The sequence below is a fragment of the Rhinichthys klamathensis genome, unplaced genomic scaffold, assembly GCF_029890125.1.
Source record: "Rhinichthys klamathensis goyatoka isolate OS25496 unplaced genomic scaffold, OSU_Roscu_1.1 h1tg000232l_1, whole genome shotgun sequence".
Lineage (NCBI taxonomy): Eukaryota > Metazoa > Chordata > Actinopteri > Cypriniformes > Leuciscidae > Rhinichthys > Rhinichthys klamathensis.
Genome location: NW_026606756.1, coordinates 1,415,563 through 1,430,549, shown reverse-complemented (window position 1 = coordinate 1,430,549; position 14,987 = coordinate 1,415,563). Strand labels below are relative to the sequence as shown.

General features: G+C 38.3%; 1 protein-coding gene across 1 annotated transcript; it reads left to right on the top strand.

Moving 5' to 3' along the window:
* The first annotated feature begins 927 nt into the window (after positions 1-927).
* hsd11b2 (hydroxysteroid (11-beta) dehydrogenase 2) lies at positions 928-13,639 on the top strand. The gene is made up of 5 exons (XM_056265377.1): positions 928-1,395; positions 8,097-8,309; positions 10,173-10,358; positions 11,429-11,566; positions 12,299-13,639. Exons 1-5 carry the CDS (start codon positions 1,122-1,124, stop codon positions 12,727-12,729), a joined length of 1,242 nt encoding a protein of 413 aa, XP_056121352.1. The 5' UTR covers positions 928-1,121; the 3' UTR covers positions 12,730-13,639.
* Positions 13,640-14,987: the final 1,348 nt, after the last annotated feature.

Below are 14,987 nucleotides of genomic sequence, written 5' to 3'. Positions count from 1 at the left end.
GTTCCTCATTACTTCTTATTCTTTGATGCTTCACCTTTTCTCAGTGTAAAGGTCAGATTATTGCTCCTAGGATTTATAGTACTGTTGATATCTTTGTTATTCAGCTCTCAATGTGTGCTCAGGGGAAGCATGAATCTACAGGTGTCACCAAAAGGAGATATATATGTAGATCTTTAATATTTTTAAATGTTTTGTTGATATTACATCTTCTTGGAGTTTTTGTCATATGTTTGTGAAGACATGCAAAACATCTGCATTAAGAAGAAAAGTGAATGACCCTGTAAATGAGAACTTTCTTTCCTCATTGCACACATACAAACACCTTCTCTTTTTATTTGCCAGCAGCACTTTTTGTCCTGGTTTTGCTTACTTTTGTACATTCCCGTGAATAAAATTTTGTTTAATGTAACTTTGAAAGGACCAGCAAATTAGACCTGTCGGGCTTATAACACATATACACTGATGCCAAAATGCATCAAAGGGACATTTTATGTATTAATCACAGCGGAAAGACAGTCACCACACGTGCACACAAAGAAGCACAACGTATGTAGTACAACCAGCCACAAAGGGAAAGTCACAGTGTCTCACTGACACCTGTAATTCAAGTCAAGTGAGTTTAAATTTTTTGCAGTACACAGTTTCAGAGCAGCTTAAATTGTCTTAAATTGTGTAAGGTCCCCATTTAGCAGTATTTAAAAAAAAAAGACTTTATACTTTTCTCACTCACAATTCCAATAACTTGCAGAAGAAAGTTAGAGGGGGGGGGGGGGGGGGGGTTGTGAAGCTTTGCCTATTGGGCTTTGATTACATCTGCTTGAGCACAGTCCCTCCCCTCTCCTGGAGAGTACACTATATATACACACATGCAGTCAGACAAATCTGCTCACTAGCTCTTACTCGCCTACTCTGAGTTGGAACGTGTGAGCTCGAGATTGTAGGGAACTGAGCAGGCACATGGTTGCTCATTTGTAAGTGTGATCCCACTTGAGAAAGAGACAGTGACAAAGTGAGTGAGAGGGAGAGAGAGAGAAAAAGAGGGAAAGGTGCCAGTATCAGTAAAAGAGAGAGAAATAAAGGGAAAAAAAGAGAGAGTACAAAGCATTTTCACCTCTAGTACAATGGAAGACTGTTCAGTGTCTTTCTGGATTTACATCGGAGTAATGTCCATCTTTGTTGGTGGAGCGGTGAAGAAGTTTCTGGCATTCCATATCGGTGTCATGCCCTCACTGGTGGCATGGCTGGGTGCCACTCTGCTGGTGGAGAGACTGTGTGCCCTGTGCATGCCCGCTGTGCTGGCAAGGTTGGTCCTCTGTGTGTCCTGCTGGCTGTACTTTACGTGGGCCACCCCCAAACCTTCCCTGCCAGTTGAGGGCAAGGCAGTCTTCATCACAGGTAAGAACAGGAAGAAAAAGAATAACCGAACCGAAACTAAATTATAGAATAAAATGTGTGATCATGTTTGTCATTGTTCAGACTGTTTATATTCAGTGCTTGATGACAGTTTTGTTTTCTTCTTGTGATTCATGGCTGACTGAGAGGATCATTATGTATTGACCTGAAATGCACGTGAATTGATAAGCACAGATTGTACAAACAGCTGGGAAATGTAGGTCATGCTGAGTGGATTCTGTTGTGCAAACTTGCCACAATTATATCATGATTGCTGTTGTTTTCCTATTTAGTGATTCAGTAACTTTTAGAGGTAAAATTAGAACGTTTTCCACCTGTATTATGACTGAATGAGCGGCAATTTTGTACCCCCCTTGTCAGAACATGCTATGCTTTTATGTGTTTGAGTACAGACTTGGACCTGATCCAGAACACCCTGTACTATGTTTGTATAACAACTTTCTCTATACCCATAGATCATATCAAGCTAAAGAGAATGTAATGTTCAGCTCAGTGTGATAATTAATCACTAACTGTATTGACCCATATTTTATGGCAATGAGGAAAACATGTGGTATGAACCAAATTATATTGGTCATGTGCCTTTGTATTCAAGGTAAGCCAAGTTTGAGTGGTATTTGTAAGGTACGTTCTGATTGTGTTGTACTTCGTATGTGTTTTGTGTTAACCTCAATTGTGTCCTGCTGGATGAGAGTACTATAAGGTGATTTGGCTTTTTCTTAATTGGCTGAGCTAATCAGATTCTAAGTTAAATGATCTTATGCAACATAAATGCAGTGTAAGCCATAAATCAAATCAAAGAGCTGCTGTGTTGTACCTGGTGGTTTACTTACAACTCATTTACAAATTATAGCTGTATTTCTCCATCTGCACCTTTATGCACTGTTTCTTTAAGTGCTCTTTGGAGACTTCTGTAGTTGCATTGAGTGTATTGCTTTAAAGGGATAGTTCACCCAAAACTTATGTCATAATTTTCTCACCCTCATGTCATACAGGTTTAGAATGTCATGAGGATAAATAAGTGATGACACGAGTTTTCATTTTTGAGTAAACTATACCTTTTTTGCTCTAATTGCTCAGCACTTTTTGTCCAGTCACCAAGCTTCAAAACTACTTGTTGCTTTTTCTCTGTGTCAGTTGAGCCCACTGTCCCCAAGAGAAAATAACTTAATAAACATAAAAATAATGTTCAAAATAATATCCTACAAATGAATAAAGTTTTATGTGGGGGTTAGTTTTAGGCATGGGGGATAGAAAATTACATTAGCTCAATATGAAAACTGTGTGCATATGGGAAATGTGCAATAAGCAGCTCTTAAAAAGAATCTCAACAACACTGTGTAATTGCTAGCTCAGACCTTGAGGAATAAAGGCAATTATGTGATGATTTATTTTACTGTTAAGCAGTTTTAGAACTCCTTTTTAATCTGGATCATAAGCTCCTTCAGTAGCCATGTACTTCATTTGAGCACGTATACTGTTCAGGAATATGTCATCCTTTAAAGGCCAAAGCAGCTCTAAACACCTACTTTACAAACAATTTCTTGCTAACTTTCTTTGCTAACTATTCTACCTTTTTCCTATATGGCAAACCACAAAAAAATAAATAAATAAATAAAACTGGGAGGTTTAAGCACAAGCAGTGCATGAACCCTGAAGAGTTTGAGTAACTCATGCACTACTGTATATGTATGTATGAAAAATATATCACACTACACCTGCATACTATATTATTAGCCTGGACATTCAGAATGAAAATGTAATGTTTTATGTGAATGTTTGGGAGGTGCGCAAACAGCTAAGTGAGATTTTTTTTCTTTTCTTTTTTTTTTTTGATAGTTATGTCATTTAATTTTTGACCTTGTCAAGTTTTTCTCCATGAGCTGCCATAGCAAACTAACTGGCATTTCTGTTATACACTTAGCAGGACAAGCTGTTAAGTTCAATCAGTTACTCCAAGGAAGCTTATAATCGTTTGATGGACGTGGGTTTCTCAGAAATAACTCATATGGGTTCCTTAAATCCCCCAAAGCTGTCTGTCGTCTATTGGCATGGTAACCATCAACTCAGTCAACCTCTTTCATTGCTTGCTTTAATTCATGCACACACAACCAGCGTGAGCTTCTGAGGTTGGCACAGATGCCATTTGATTTTAGTTTTCTTCATTTTCTTGTCTTTGTTTCTTTTGTACCAGAGCTAGCATATAATTACACAGTATCATACTTTTGAGTAATTTTGATCAGCATATTTTCTTAAATTACCGTTCTCAAAGCTGTAAGTCCCTCTCATGCCAAAAACCAGGCGAAAGTGGAAAAACCTGTAAACCTCTTACAAAGCCAGCTGAAAGGCACATTCAGGGCTTGAATTGCTGTGAGACAGGGGGTTAAGGTTACAGAATTGGCTGACTAAGCAACCTAAAGCCATTAGTCTGGCTAGAGTCAGGCTGAAAAAAAAAAACGTCTATAGACTGCAAGGCCAGTACACCATGTACATGTTAATCACCAGCTATGGGAGAATAACTTTAAAGTGTAATGTTCAAGAACTAGAATGTAAACTTCTGCAATCTTGACTCTTAATTATTATTTCTGTCAGGACCACTATCGTCAAATATGATTGACAATTAGCATGCAGTTAGGATTGGCGGTATGGTTCCGTTCTGGGCGAGAACTCCCTGCGCATCCATGTAGTCTAGCATGGATAAGAGCAGGGAGAGCAGCAATAACCCGCCTTAGGGTAACAGAACAGAACCAACATTAATGTATTCAGAAATAATTAATTAAAAAATGTAAAGTACAACATACTTCGAGAATTTATTCTGATTCAGGGGGAATCAGAATGCCAAATCCTGACTGGGCGAGAGGAGGAGCTGGGGATGGAGGAGGGTGATGATCTCCTGAGAAACGCTATAGCTATACTGAAGGAGCTTATATATACATACAGTGATAGGCATCGTATTCTTATAGGTAGACGTGGATCAGCTGAGAGTCAGCTAATGCAAGCTTGACTAACGTGACCTGCCAGAACTGACGCTACGCTTGATATACTAATAATTATTCTGAGGCATCTGTTGCTCAAAGAATGCTTCCTTCCTACATAATGAAGTCGCTTTCTTTGATAAAAACGTGCTTATTGTTTGGGAGCATTTCCATAAATTGTCCAATAAAAAGGAATGGTGCACACATTTATGTTCTCTGTGTATAAATGTGTTTTTTTTTTTTTCAGGAAATTCCTTCTTTTAACTTTAATAATACTCTGTAAAGAGTAAAGACTGCATAGCTAGCTGAAACTTGTATACTCACATTTTACTACCTCTCTCTATTTTCTTGATTTCCCAGTAAACCATAATGTCTGAACTAAGCTGTGATTAACACCAGATTCTAGCACCATGAAGGTGTGCACTTCTAGTGTTAAATAAACACACACTCATCTCTTCATCTGTCCGCACTAACACTTGCTTCTTTTGAATCTCCCCATTTGAGTTATGGAGATTTTTTCGTCAGGATCAACTACTGTATAATTCATTCAGAACCCCAACATTTCTTTGAAATGTATGACGTCAATCCGGATCTCTAAATGAGCTACTAAGTACCAGGTGACATTAGTCTGCATGTGTTATGAAGGGCAGTGAGGAAATCTGATCAGGTAGCATGAGACACACTCATTGTGTTTACATGCTGAGGACAGCAGGAGGAAAGCACTATTAATCCCACACCATTCAGAGATCTGAACGCTAGCCCCTCTATCATCAGCATGGTTTTGCACGTGAAATCACAAGCGAGTGAGGCCAAAGATGCATTTATCTTGGTCCCAAATATTATTTAGACACTTAAGCTACACATAGAAATATATAGAAGTAAGTTTAATTATCTTAAATTTATTATACATTTTATTATTATTAAAAGCTAAATAAAAAAAAACTATTTAGATTCTTTCTGGTTGTCAAATATTTTTTTTTAAATATTTTTTTTCTGTTTAAAAGTAGCTCAGATAGTTTTAAAGGTCTAGCATTGTTCGTTTGCAGATGCTACTTGCTTTGATATTTTGTGTTTAATGTAATGACATTCAGACATTAAGTGTCGCAAAGTGTTCTATGTTTTTGGGCCACTATATGTGTGTCTGCCTTGGTTTGTGCTTCATTGTCTCTCCATCAGCCTCATTGTTTTGTGTTTAACACTTTTTCACTGAAGCCAGGGAAGTTCCTCATATTGCTTCACTGATCAGCACACACTGCCAGTACCGACTGTCCTCCAAACCCTGTGGGCTTCACTGCCGTCACATATATCTGTGTGTGGGAAATCAGAGGTGGCTCATCAGGGCTCGGGTAGGTCTTTTCCTTACCCAATGTCCCTGGAGCAACTCCAGAATGCAGACCAATTGAGCGTGGGATGAGATATGCTCGACCCAAGGTGTCTAATAATACCCATATCAATGTTACATTACAGTACACTGTAAATATTTGGAGAAAAATGTAGGGGAGGGGCACCTATGGCATTCCCGCTATGCTTAGATGTCCAAGCCAGGTGAAGAGATTAAATGGATAAGCAAGGTTTAAGTGTGGCATCGTGGGGCTAGAGTTCAGAGAGGATTTACTTGGCACAGATGCACAAATGAAGTGCAGTCTGACCTCTCCGCTACATCATCATTTTACATTGGCATCCTTCTGTCTCGAAAGACAATGGAATCTGCACCTTGGGGTCTCTAGGCATTTGTTGAGTTACAGTGCCTGCTGTTACAGTAGAGCCCGATTCTTGAAAAACATTGCATTCATCGTTCTGTTGCAATTACTGCAAGTGAAGATCATGCCTGTCTCTGTGGATGTTGGGTCTGTTGGGTCTGTCGTCTGCGCTCTCTCTTCTCTTCCCACTGGTGCTTATTCGGATGCCTAGTTTGACAGCAGTTCTGACTTTAGTTGGGAAAAACATTCAGAACCAATAGGCCCTACACAGATTTCCCTGTGTGATCCTCTTTTTCACTTTCACTCATTTATTTCAAATGGAAAGTATAATTTTTTTCCATGTAGTTCCTACAGCATTACCACAGAATTAGAATGACCAGAATTAGAATTACCCGGAGCCTTCTTAAGTACCTGCTGGAGAACACGTACACCTGGCTGGGAATAACTTATCTGGGTAATGGCAATATTTAAAAAGAAGATCATCCACGTTTAATCTAAGTGATGATAATAGAGTGATAATAAACAGTTATAATTCAAGGTAAATCTGAACAGTTGCATTATTTAATAATAATAATAATAATAATCTAAAGTATGTTAGTCTTGATTCATGTATTTTTAACTCCCCTATCCCAAGACCCTCCCTTCTGCAGGCTCGGCGTGTTTATTGAGGAATACTTTGTGTATCTATGACGGATAACACACTGACAAAGAAAGAGCCCAGCTAGTGCACTGACCGATATGTGTGTGTCCTCAGAGGACCTTGAGATAAAATGCAGAGGTGAGATTGGGGTTTTGTGTAACTGCTGTTATCATAACTGGTGTATAATTGTTTGCCACACATTAACAAACTCGAGGTGAAAAGTGAGGTCACTGAACTCTGATACACTTAACATGCATCAGTTTTATTATTATTATTATTATTTTCATTTTATTTTTTATTTATTTTGTAGCTTTACAACTTGCCTGCCAAACAAAAAGGACAAAGAATGGAATAAGTTGTTTTGGATGGAAACAAAATTCCTAATAATCAATTGTAAAAGAACAAAGATTATAAAAATTGGCACTCACACAAAACTTTCATTTCTAAATTCCAGTAGTTCAATTATGTTGTAGACCTTACATTGAGAGAAACATTAATGTCTGTGTATCTATTCATGTCACTTTTATTTCCAGAATCTGTAGTGTACTGCCGTTCATTTCCAAGAACAATTTGCACATCAGGGATAGAAAAAGAACAGAAAGTCTGCTGTTATTCTCCTTTTTGTCTTTTTTTCACATTCTTCTGTGTCTTGGGGGTAAAGTTCCTATGGGTTTGGTATGATGTTATATTTTTTTATTAATGTGTCATTCCCTGCCACCACTTCTGTAAATGTGTGTGCATCCCAGATATCAACCATGAGCATGCATCTGTAACCATGGCTGGATTTTTTTAGTTGAGTCCTGATTTGCATTTTTAACATTTTAGTAATACAGCACCAAAACCACAATCTCCCTTGGGACGGTAAAGGCATTGTCTTCAAACCGAAGGACACCAACTTTACTATCTCTTTCAGTTGTGTAATTTAGTAAAGAGATAATAGTCATGTTTCAGAGATTGATGCATCACACTGTCATGCAACTTGATGTGGGATGAAGACTTTATATAATTGTATTATATAATTATAATTGCTTTTGTTTTGTTTCCTGTTGTACCGTTCTGGTTGAACTTTATTGATGTTCAGAGGTCATAGTAGTGAGATTACATGTCACCAATGCTGATGGTGTTTCGTCCCTAGTTTTCGATCGTTTTTCACATAAGAAAGTTTTCTGAAATTGGCTGAAGTGTTCTAAAATGATTCCAAAACAGCTATTATGGTAATAACAATGTTGCTGTGGTGTTGCATAGCATGCCATTTAAGTGTAATTACTGTCAAATATTGCCAAAATGTGAGTATTTAGAAGGAGTATCAGTGTTTTGATTTCTAATATATTGGCATAACATTCATGTTTCCCTCCCCTGTCTCTGCAGGTTGTGATTCAGGGTTTGGTAATGCTACAGCAAAGCGGTTAGATGCAATGGGGTTTGAAGTGTTTGCTACCGTATTGAACCTGGACGGGGAGGGAGCCAAGCACTTGCGCAGAGTCTGTTCATCACGCCTTACCCTCCTGCAGGTAGACATCACCCAGCCTCAGCAGGTACAGCAAGCCCTCCTCGACACCAAGGCCAAACTTGGCATGAGAGGTGAGGATTTACTTTCGCACTCTGCCAGAAAATACACACACACAATCTCACACCCACATGTTTGAACACAGTGAACCTAAAATACTCCTGTAAGAATGTTATATTTTTGAAACTGCCAATGATTTTTGGTTACCCCTAATAAATTTTAACCAGCTTGTGGTTTTCATTAACATTTCTGTTGAACCCAATCTTGAAACTATGCTTTCAACAAGTAGGTCAAATAAATCAATTAATTCGTGCTCAGTGGTGAAACATTTGTTTATTTTACAAGCGATTCAGCATAGTCGGCTGTGTATGTGTATGTGTATAGTGTGTGAGCATGTTTTTTTCTTTCTCTGAGATTAGACAAGAATGTCTAATCTCAGAGAAAGTGTTGGGAATAGGAGGGGATGGGGTGGATGGGGTGGAAGGGGGGTGCGTAATTTGGCAGTACATCAAGGGGCTGTTTTATTTTAAAACATCACACACACCACAGCGCCATGTGGCTTATGGACCAAAAGAAAAAATAACTATTTTTCCATGCTTCCTTTCTCAAAACCTGGGTGGGGCATAGAAAAAGTTTTACCCTCCACAATTTAGATGCTGAGCAGGGAAAAGTGAGGACATATTCAAATGCTCACATTTTTGTAGATTCATTTTTACACATAAAGTTTCCGAAAAGAAGGTTTTCGCAGCCATGCCATAGAAGAACCATTTGGTTCCATTTTGGGTTCCCCTAAGAACCTTTCAGTGAATAGTTCCTTTAAGAACCTTTTTTTTTTTTTTAGTGTAAAGAATAATTTAATTAACCGAAGAAATGTTTTTCCACTACAAAGAACCTTTAGTGTAATGGAATGGTTCCATGAATGTCAAAGGTTCTTCAGAAAATCATAGATCCCAATAAAGAATCTTTATTTATAAGAGTGAATTGTTTTTAACTAACTGTTTCAGGCTTCCTTTCTTCTTTATTCTCCCTGCTTCTTTCCCTTCTTGGTTAAGGCATTGGTTTCCTTATTCTGCTAATAATTTCCCTAATTTAGGATGGGAGTGAATATAACCATTATCTCAGAATAAACATGCTGTCCTCTCATTTAACCAGCTATTAAACACTGACAGAGCAATTTGGGTGTTATGAAAATGTGATGACCAACACAATGGATGACACTCTTGCAGTGTTCCTCCAGTAATTTTAGAGCCCTTTAGACTAGTGGCATGCAAACATCTCAGCATGCAAACATCTCAGCATGCAAACATCCAAGTGGTCCACAAGATAGATTAAAAGTATTTAAATTAAAAAATTATTATAAATATTTGTTAACACTTTATTTTGATGGTCCCTTTTGAACATTCTGTTAACTATAAGTTACTTTGTACCTACATGTCAACTAGCAGTTATTAGATTATTAGACTGTCTGCTTAATATCTGCTAACATTTTATTGGGATGGTCCCCCAACAGACATTCTACTGACTATAAGTAACTTTGCAAGTATATGTCAGCTTATTCTAACCCTAACCCTACCAGTCTACTAACACTCTAATGAGAGTTAGTAGACATGTAGGTGCAACATTACTTCTAGTCAACAGTGTGTTAAAGGGACCATCAAAATAAAGTGAAACCAAATATTTTAAAATAAAATATAAATTAAAATATAAATTAAAATTATTTTAAAAAACACACAAAATCACAAAATGAATAGTGTTTAATTTATTAAATATTTCAATACTCCCGGTTTCTGTTAATAAAACAAGTTTTAAAACAAGCATTTTTGGGGAGCCTTCGAATATTGTGTTAAAAAAAACAGGGGGCCTTCGACCTTTGCTTTAAAGCTTATATTTTCTTCATTTTTACATGAATAAAATTCTGGCATGATTTTTTCCTCTAGATTTGTGGGGGCTTGTAAATAACGCTGGATTGTGTGTGAATATTGGGGATGCTGAGCTCTCCCTCATGTCCAACTACAGAGGATGCATGGAGGTCAACTTCTTTGGAACGCTCCATGTCACCAGAACCTTCCTGCCCCTTCTCAGACAGGCTAAAGGCCGGATTGTGACAATCTCTAGCCCTTCAGGTACAGATACACATGTGAGAACCAGTGTAGCTAATGCACTTATGCACATATCAAGTTACTCTACTCAGACTTCACCGCTAATAAAAGGGAAAGAAAAGAAAGAGTAAATGAAATTATACATATGATGACATGTTTATGAGTGTTTTTAGGTTCTTGTTTCAGTGCTAAATCTAATTAGGAGTCTCTCTCGCTCTCTCTCTGCCATGCACATGAAGCTGCCAGCGCTTAAAAATGTATCTCTGTCCATCAGATGTTTATTTTATGCCTTCCATCTGGCTTCATCACACCTAACCAAACACTATTCCAAGCCCAAACTATAATCCACCTGTTTTCTTTTCTTCTCAAGTGTCCACTAACAATCTCAACAGAGAGCAACTCTCTGCTTAAGCTCATGCTGGAATTCAGTCAGCAGGAGAAATCAGCATATTTTTTAGCTTTTCCTGACTCCCCATATTTTGTCTCCATTTGTTTACCTCCATTGTGCCAAAACAGTGTGATACTGTGAGTAACAGCCTGGCGCAGGACACCGTTGAGTTCTCCGTAAACACTGGCGCACAGCCCTTTTAAATAAAGATGTCTCCATCAGTGCAGTCTCACTGCTGAAGGAAACAAAATGGTTTATGGGCAGCAGATGCTACTGTCTCAATAGAGATGAACAGTCATTCCCTCTGAGGACTTATAGGAGGCCTATTGTCTTCCCGTTCATTCTCCCGATGATTTGAACAGAAGCTCTTTTATACGTCAAAGGCTTGAGGCAAAACCACATGTTTTATAAATAGTCACAAACTGCAATTAACCTCCACAGACTTCCTGGGTTCAATACAGATCTTTATTACACCAACAATGAATGACAATCTCTCTGTAAAAGAAAAAAAAAACCTACAATTATACTTTTGGAGTATGTCCCATAAATTTCATCATTGTACCGGTTCTCTGCCAATGTGGCAGGTTTAAACAGTAATGCGCTAACTAAACCCTACTTATTAAAATGTTCAAGGATGTGCAGTGCTCTAAATTGTCATTAAGATATCTGTGTCATTTAATCATTCTTTCTCTTTGTAATTCTGCAGGTGAGCATCCATTCCCTTGTTTGGCGTCGTATGGGGCTTCAAAAGCTGCCCTGAATCTTTTTATCAATACACTTCGTCATGAGCTGGAGCCATGGGGTGTCAAAGTCTCCACTATCTTACCCTCTGCCTTTAAGACAGGTGATTAACATTTTTACAATGTGAAATCGAGTTACACACACTGTATGCCTCCAGTGTGATGATTCACTTGTCTGTATATTGCCATTCTTTGTAGTCTCATCACAGTGGTTGTAATTTGATGAAATTAGGCTTTCCTTTATTATAAAACACACACTGTTCAGGCAAATTGTGTAACATGGCCCAAGGCCACACATATGGACAATTTGGTATATAAACCGCCAACCACCTTTTTAACATCTACAGTAGTTGAATGAACTGGTTTGTAGATATTAGCTTGTTTGTAGCTAAATTAATTAAAAGACGCAAGATGTGAAATTACCATTTATTTCTTCCATTTCTAAACGTATACCTTTTTGTGTTGTTATCGGACACATAACAAAACAAGCTAATTAAATTAAGACAGCGCTGCTTTTTCCTAGTGAATGGCCCCGTCAGATATTTCTCACATCTTGAGAGAAAAAGTTCTCATTTTAGCTGTTTATTTACATCTGAACCTCAGGGATCCATCAGGTTTTGAGTTGACATTTGAGTCCTCCTTTACACGCCCACTGAACAGATAGTCCAGCCAAATGCAGGTCTATAAATGCAATTTAAATAACTTAATAAAGTTTCCCCAGACCTCTGTTTGCATTCCCTTCAATGTCTCCAATCTGTTCTGGGTGGATTTTTCCATGTCCCCCACCTTTGTTAGCCCGTTGCATCATGCTTTCGGCTCTTTTTCTTACCTTGCAGGGCAGAGCAGCAACACAGAGTACTGGGAGAAAGAGTACAAGAACCTGATCCAGAACTTGCCACCAAGCCTTCTTGAAGAATATGGGGAAGAATATATGCTGGAGACCAAGGAACTCTTCCAGAGTTACGCAAAAACAGCTAATGAGGATCTGAGTCCTGTCATCAACACCATTGTGGACGCACTCCTCTCTCCTCAACCTCAGGTGCGATACTACGCCGGGCCAGGTTTAAGGCTCATGTACTTCATCTGCAGCTACTTCCCTTTGAGCATCAGTGACTGGTTCCTCCAGAAACTATTTGTACAGAAGAATGTAATGCCTCGCGGCCTTAGGAAACAGCAAGGCCTGCGCCTCAACGACAATAACAACAGCATAAAGGAGAACATGAATAACAGTAACAACAATAACAGCTTCACAAATAGTATTGATTAGTTCTGGTAAAGAGTGTAAAAACATCCTTTAGCATCACTAATGTTATCTACTTATAGAGATTTGTTTCCATTGTGTAGACATTACTTTTCTTTTCTTTTCTCTTGTCTTGTTTTGTTGTATATTATTGTGTAATATTTTGAGGGGATCACTGAATTGCACCAAATCATCTATGATAAACCCAGTGCTTAGAAGGCAGTTGACACTCTTAAGCATCATTAAGATAATAATAAAAAAGAAGTCATGCCCACAGGCCATATTTATAGTCAATACAAGTTCTCAGGTGAGGCAAAATCCAAACAGATACAAAATATATGGTTTATTTACTTTGCAGAATGCATGAACTCTGGGTAATCGCCATGGACACACGTTAAAGGCCTGTTCGCACCAAGGACAATAACTATAACGATAATGATGAAGATATTTCTAAAGGTCGAGAGTCCACATCACAGCTCTAACGATAATGGCACAGAGAAATTATATTGCTGGACTCCAGCTGATGAACGATTAAAAAAAATTACAGCCAATCAGAATTCACCAAACTTTAAAGAGCTGAAGCATTTAAAGTGACAGATGACATAACTGCAGTGTGCACTTAGAATAAACAGGACTAAAGCGTCCACTGGTGTGGAGTGGACGATAATATAGTTATCGTTATAGTTATCATTCTTGGTGTGAACGGGCCTCAAATGATGCGCAATAGATTTTATTTCACTAAGGCATGTATGATCATTAAACTGACATGGCTGTCTTTTTCTGTACTGCACTGAGAGGCTGATGATAATGTTACTATTTTCAGTCCAAGGTCAAATATAGTCAGAGTGCAACATCAAGTGAATATTGTGGGTTTGTTTTTGTTTGGTTGGTTTTTGTAGACAAGTGACCAATGGGCTGAAGTGGTTCAGAAGTCCTTTTTAAATGTTCTTCATCTTTTCCATAGGTTTGCATTTGTTATATATATTTTTTTTTTATTCAATGTCATATTTCTGGCATATTTATGCCATTTTGTTCTTAATAAATCACTTAAACTGTGAATTTTATACAAATATGAAAAATAAAAACAGAAAAACTATAAATTGTTCACCTGATCATTCTTAGAGTGTATTAAAGGTGATTTTTTTTTTTTTTTACATAATTGACCTCTGCGTTTTTGCACTTCCTGTCAGAGAACATGAACAATGGCTCCCTTTAGCTGGTCAAAGATCTTTGTGTGTGCTAAATGACCTCTCTGAGACCCAGCCACCCACAGCTGTGTTAATTAGCAATTGGCTGCAGGGACGTGGTACTGGGGGGATAAAGGGTACCGAGTACCCAGGGCCCGAGGCAGGGCCCGAGGCAGGGCCCGAGGCAGGCCCCTTAGAAGTCGCAGAGCTCAAGTCAAAAGTCTGTCTCCACCTCCCCATGTTGGAGAAGTCGCAGAGCTCAAATCAAAAGTCCGTCTCCACCCCTTAAGATTCTGGACACTGAACAGAGGATTCAGTCGAATGTGAGCAGGGGCCCGTTCTTCGTACGTTGCTTAAAACATCCGAGATCAAACGAGACATCCAAGATAATATCATCGTGCTCATCATGATCCGGCTAATCAGGTTCTTCGAACACTCCTGCCGGTTATGATTAGTATAGCTGGATTGAGTTATCTGAGATAATTGCGCGTTCATGCGCTGGTTTAAAAGGGGATATGTATCGATAGTAGAAACATTGATCAGCAACGCTGCTATTGGCTGCTCACCGTGGCCAAAGAGCGTGCTCAGTTTTTCACCGCAGCAGAGCAAGAGTTATTGCTTGAAGCATATGCTGAATTTGAAATCTTAATTAAAACGACAGGGAACACCTCAAAGTGTGCAAAAGCCAGGAGAGAGGGCTTGCAAAAAGTAGCAGACAAATTAAGTTTGTAGTGACCATGTCAGATGTTTTTATCACTTATTACAGTACAGTATATATTTTGTATTTTAATCATTTCTAAATAATTAATAACTTTGTTCATTGTAATGTCAGAGTCACCACCCACTAGAACATGGGAACAAGTAAAAGTCAAGTACTAGAATATTCTACATAATGGTAATTTTTACTACTTATACTATAGTCTCTTTTAAAAAGGCACTGTTAATAAATGTTTTCCTGTTTATAAAAGCAACCAAGAAAAAGGCTGAGTAAAAAAAGAAAAGAAAAACAAACAGGTGGTGGTCCTGCACCCCCACATTATACCCAGGCAAAAGAGCTGACCCTTGGGTTGAATGTGAACCGACCCATTGTGGAGGACA

Coding starts and splice junctions, on each gene's coding strand:
- hsd11b2 (XM_056265377.1), top strand. CDS start 1,122: ATGGAAGACTGTTCAGTGTCTTTCTGGATTTACATCGGAGTAATGTCC. Junction 1,396..8,096: donor CAAGGCAGTCTTCATCACAG/GTAAGAACAGGA, acceptor CTGTCTCTGCAG/GTTGTGATTCAGGGTTTGGT. Junction 11,567..12,298: donor ACCCTCTGCCTTTAAGACAG/GTGATTAACATT, acceptor CTTACCTTGCAG/GGCAGAGCAGCAACACAGAG.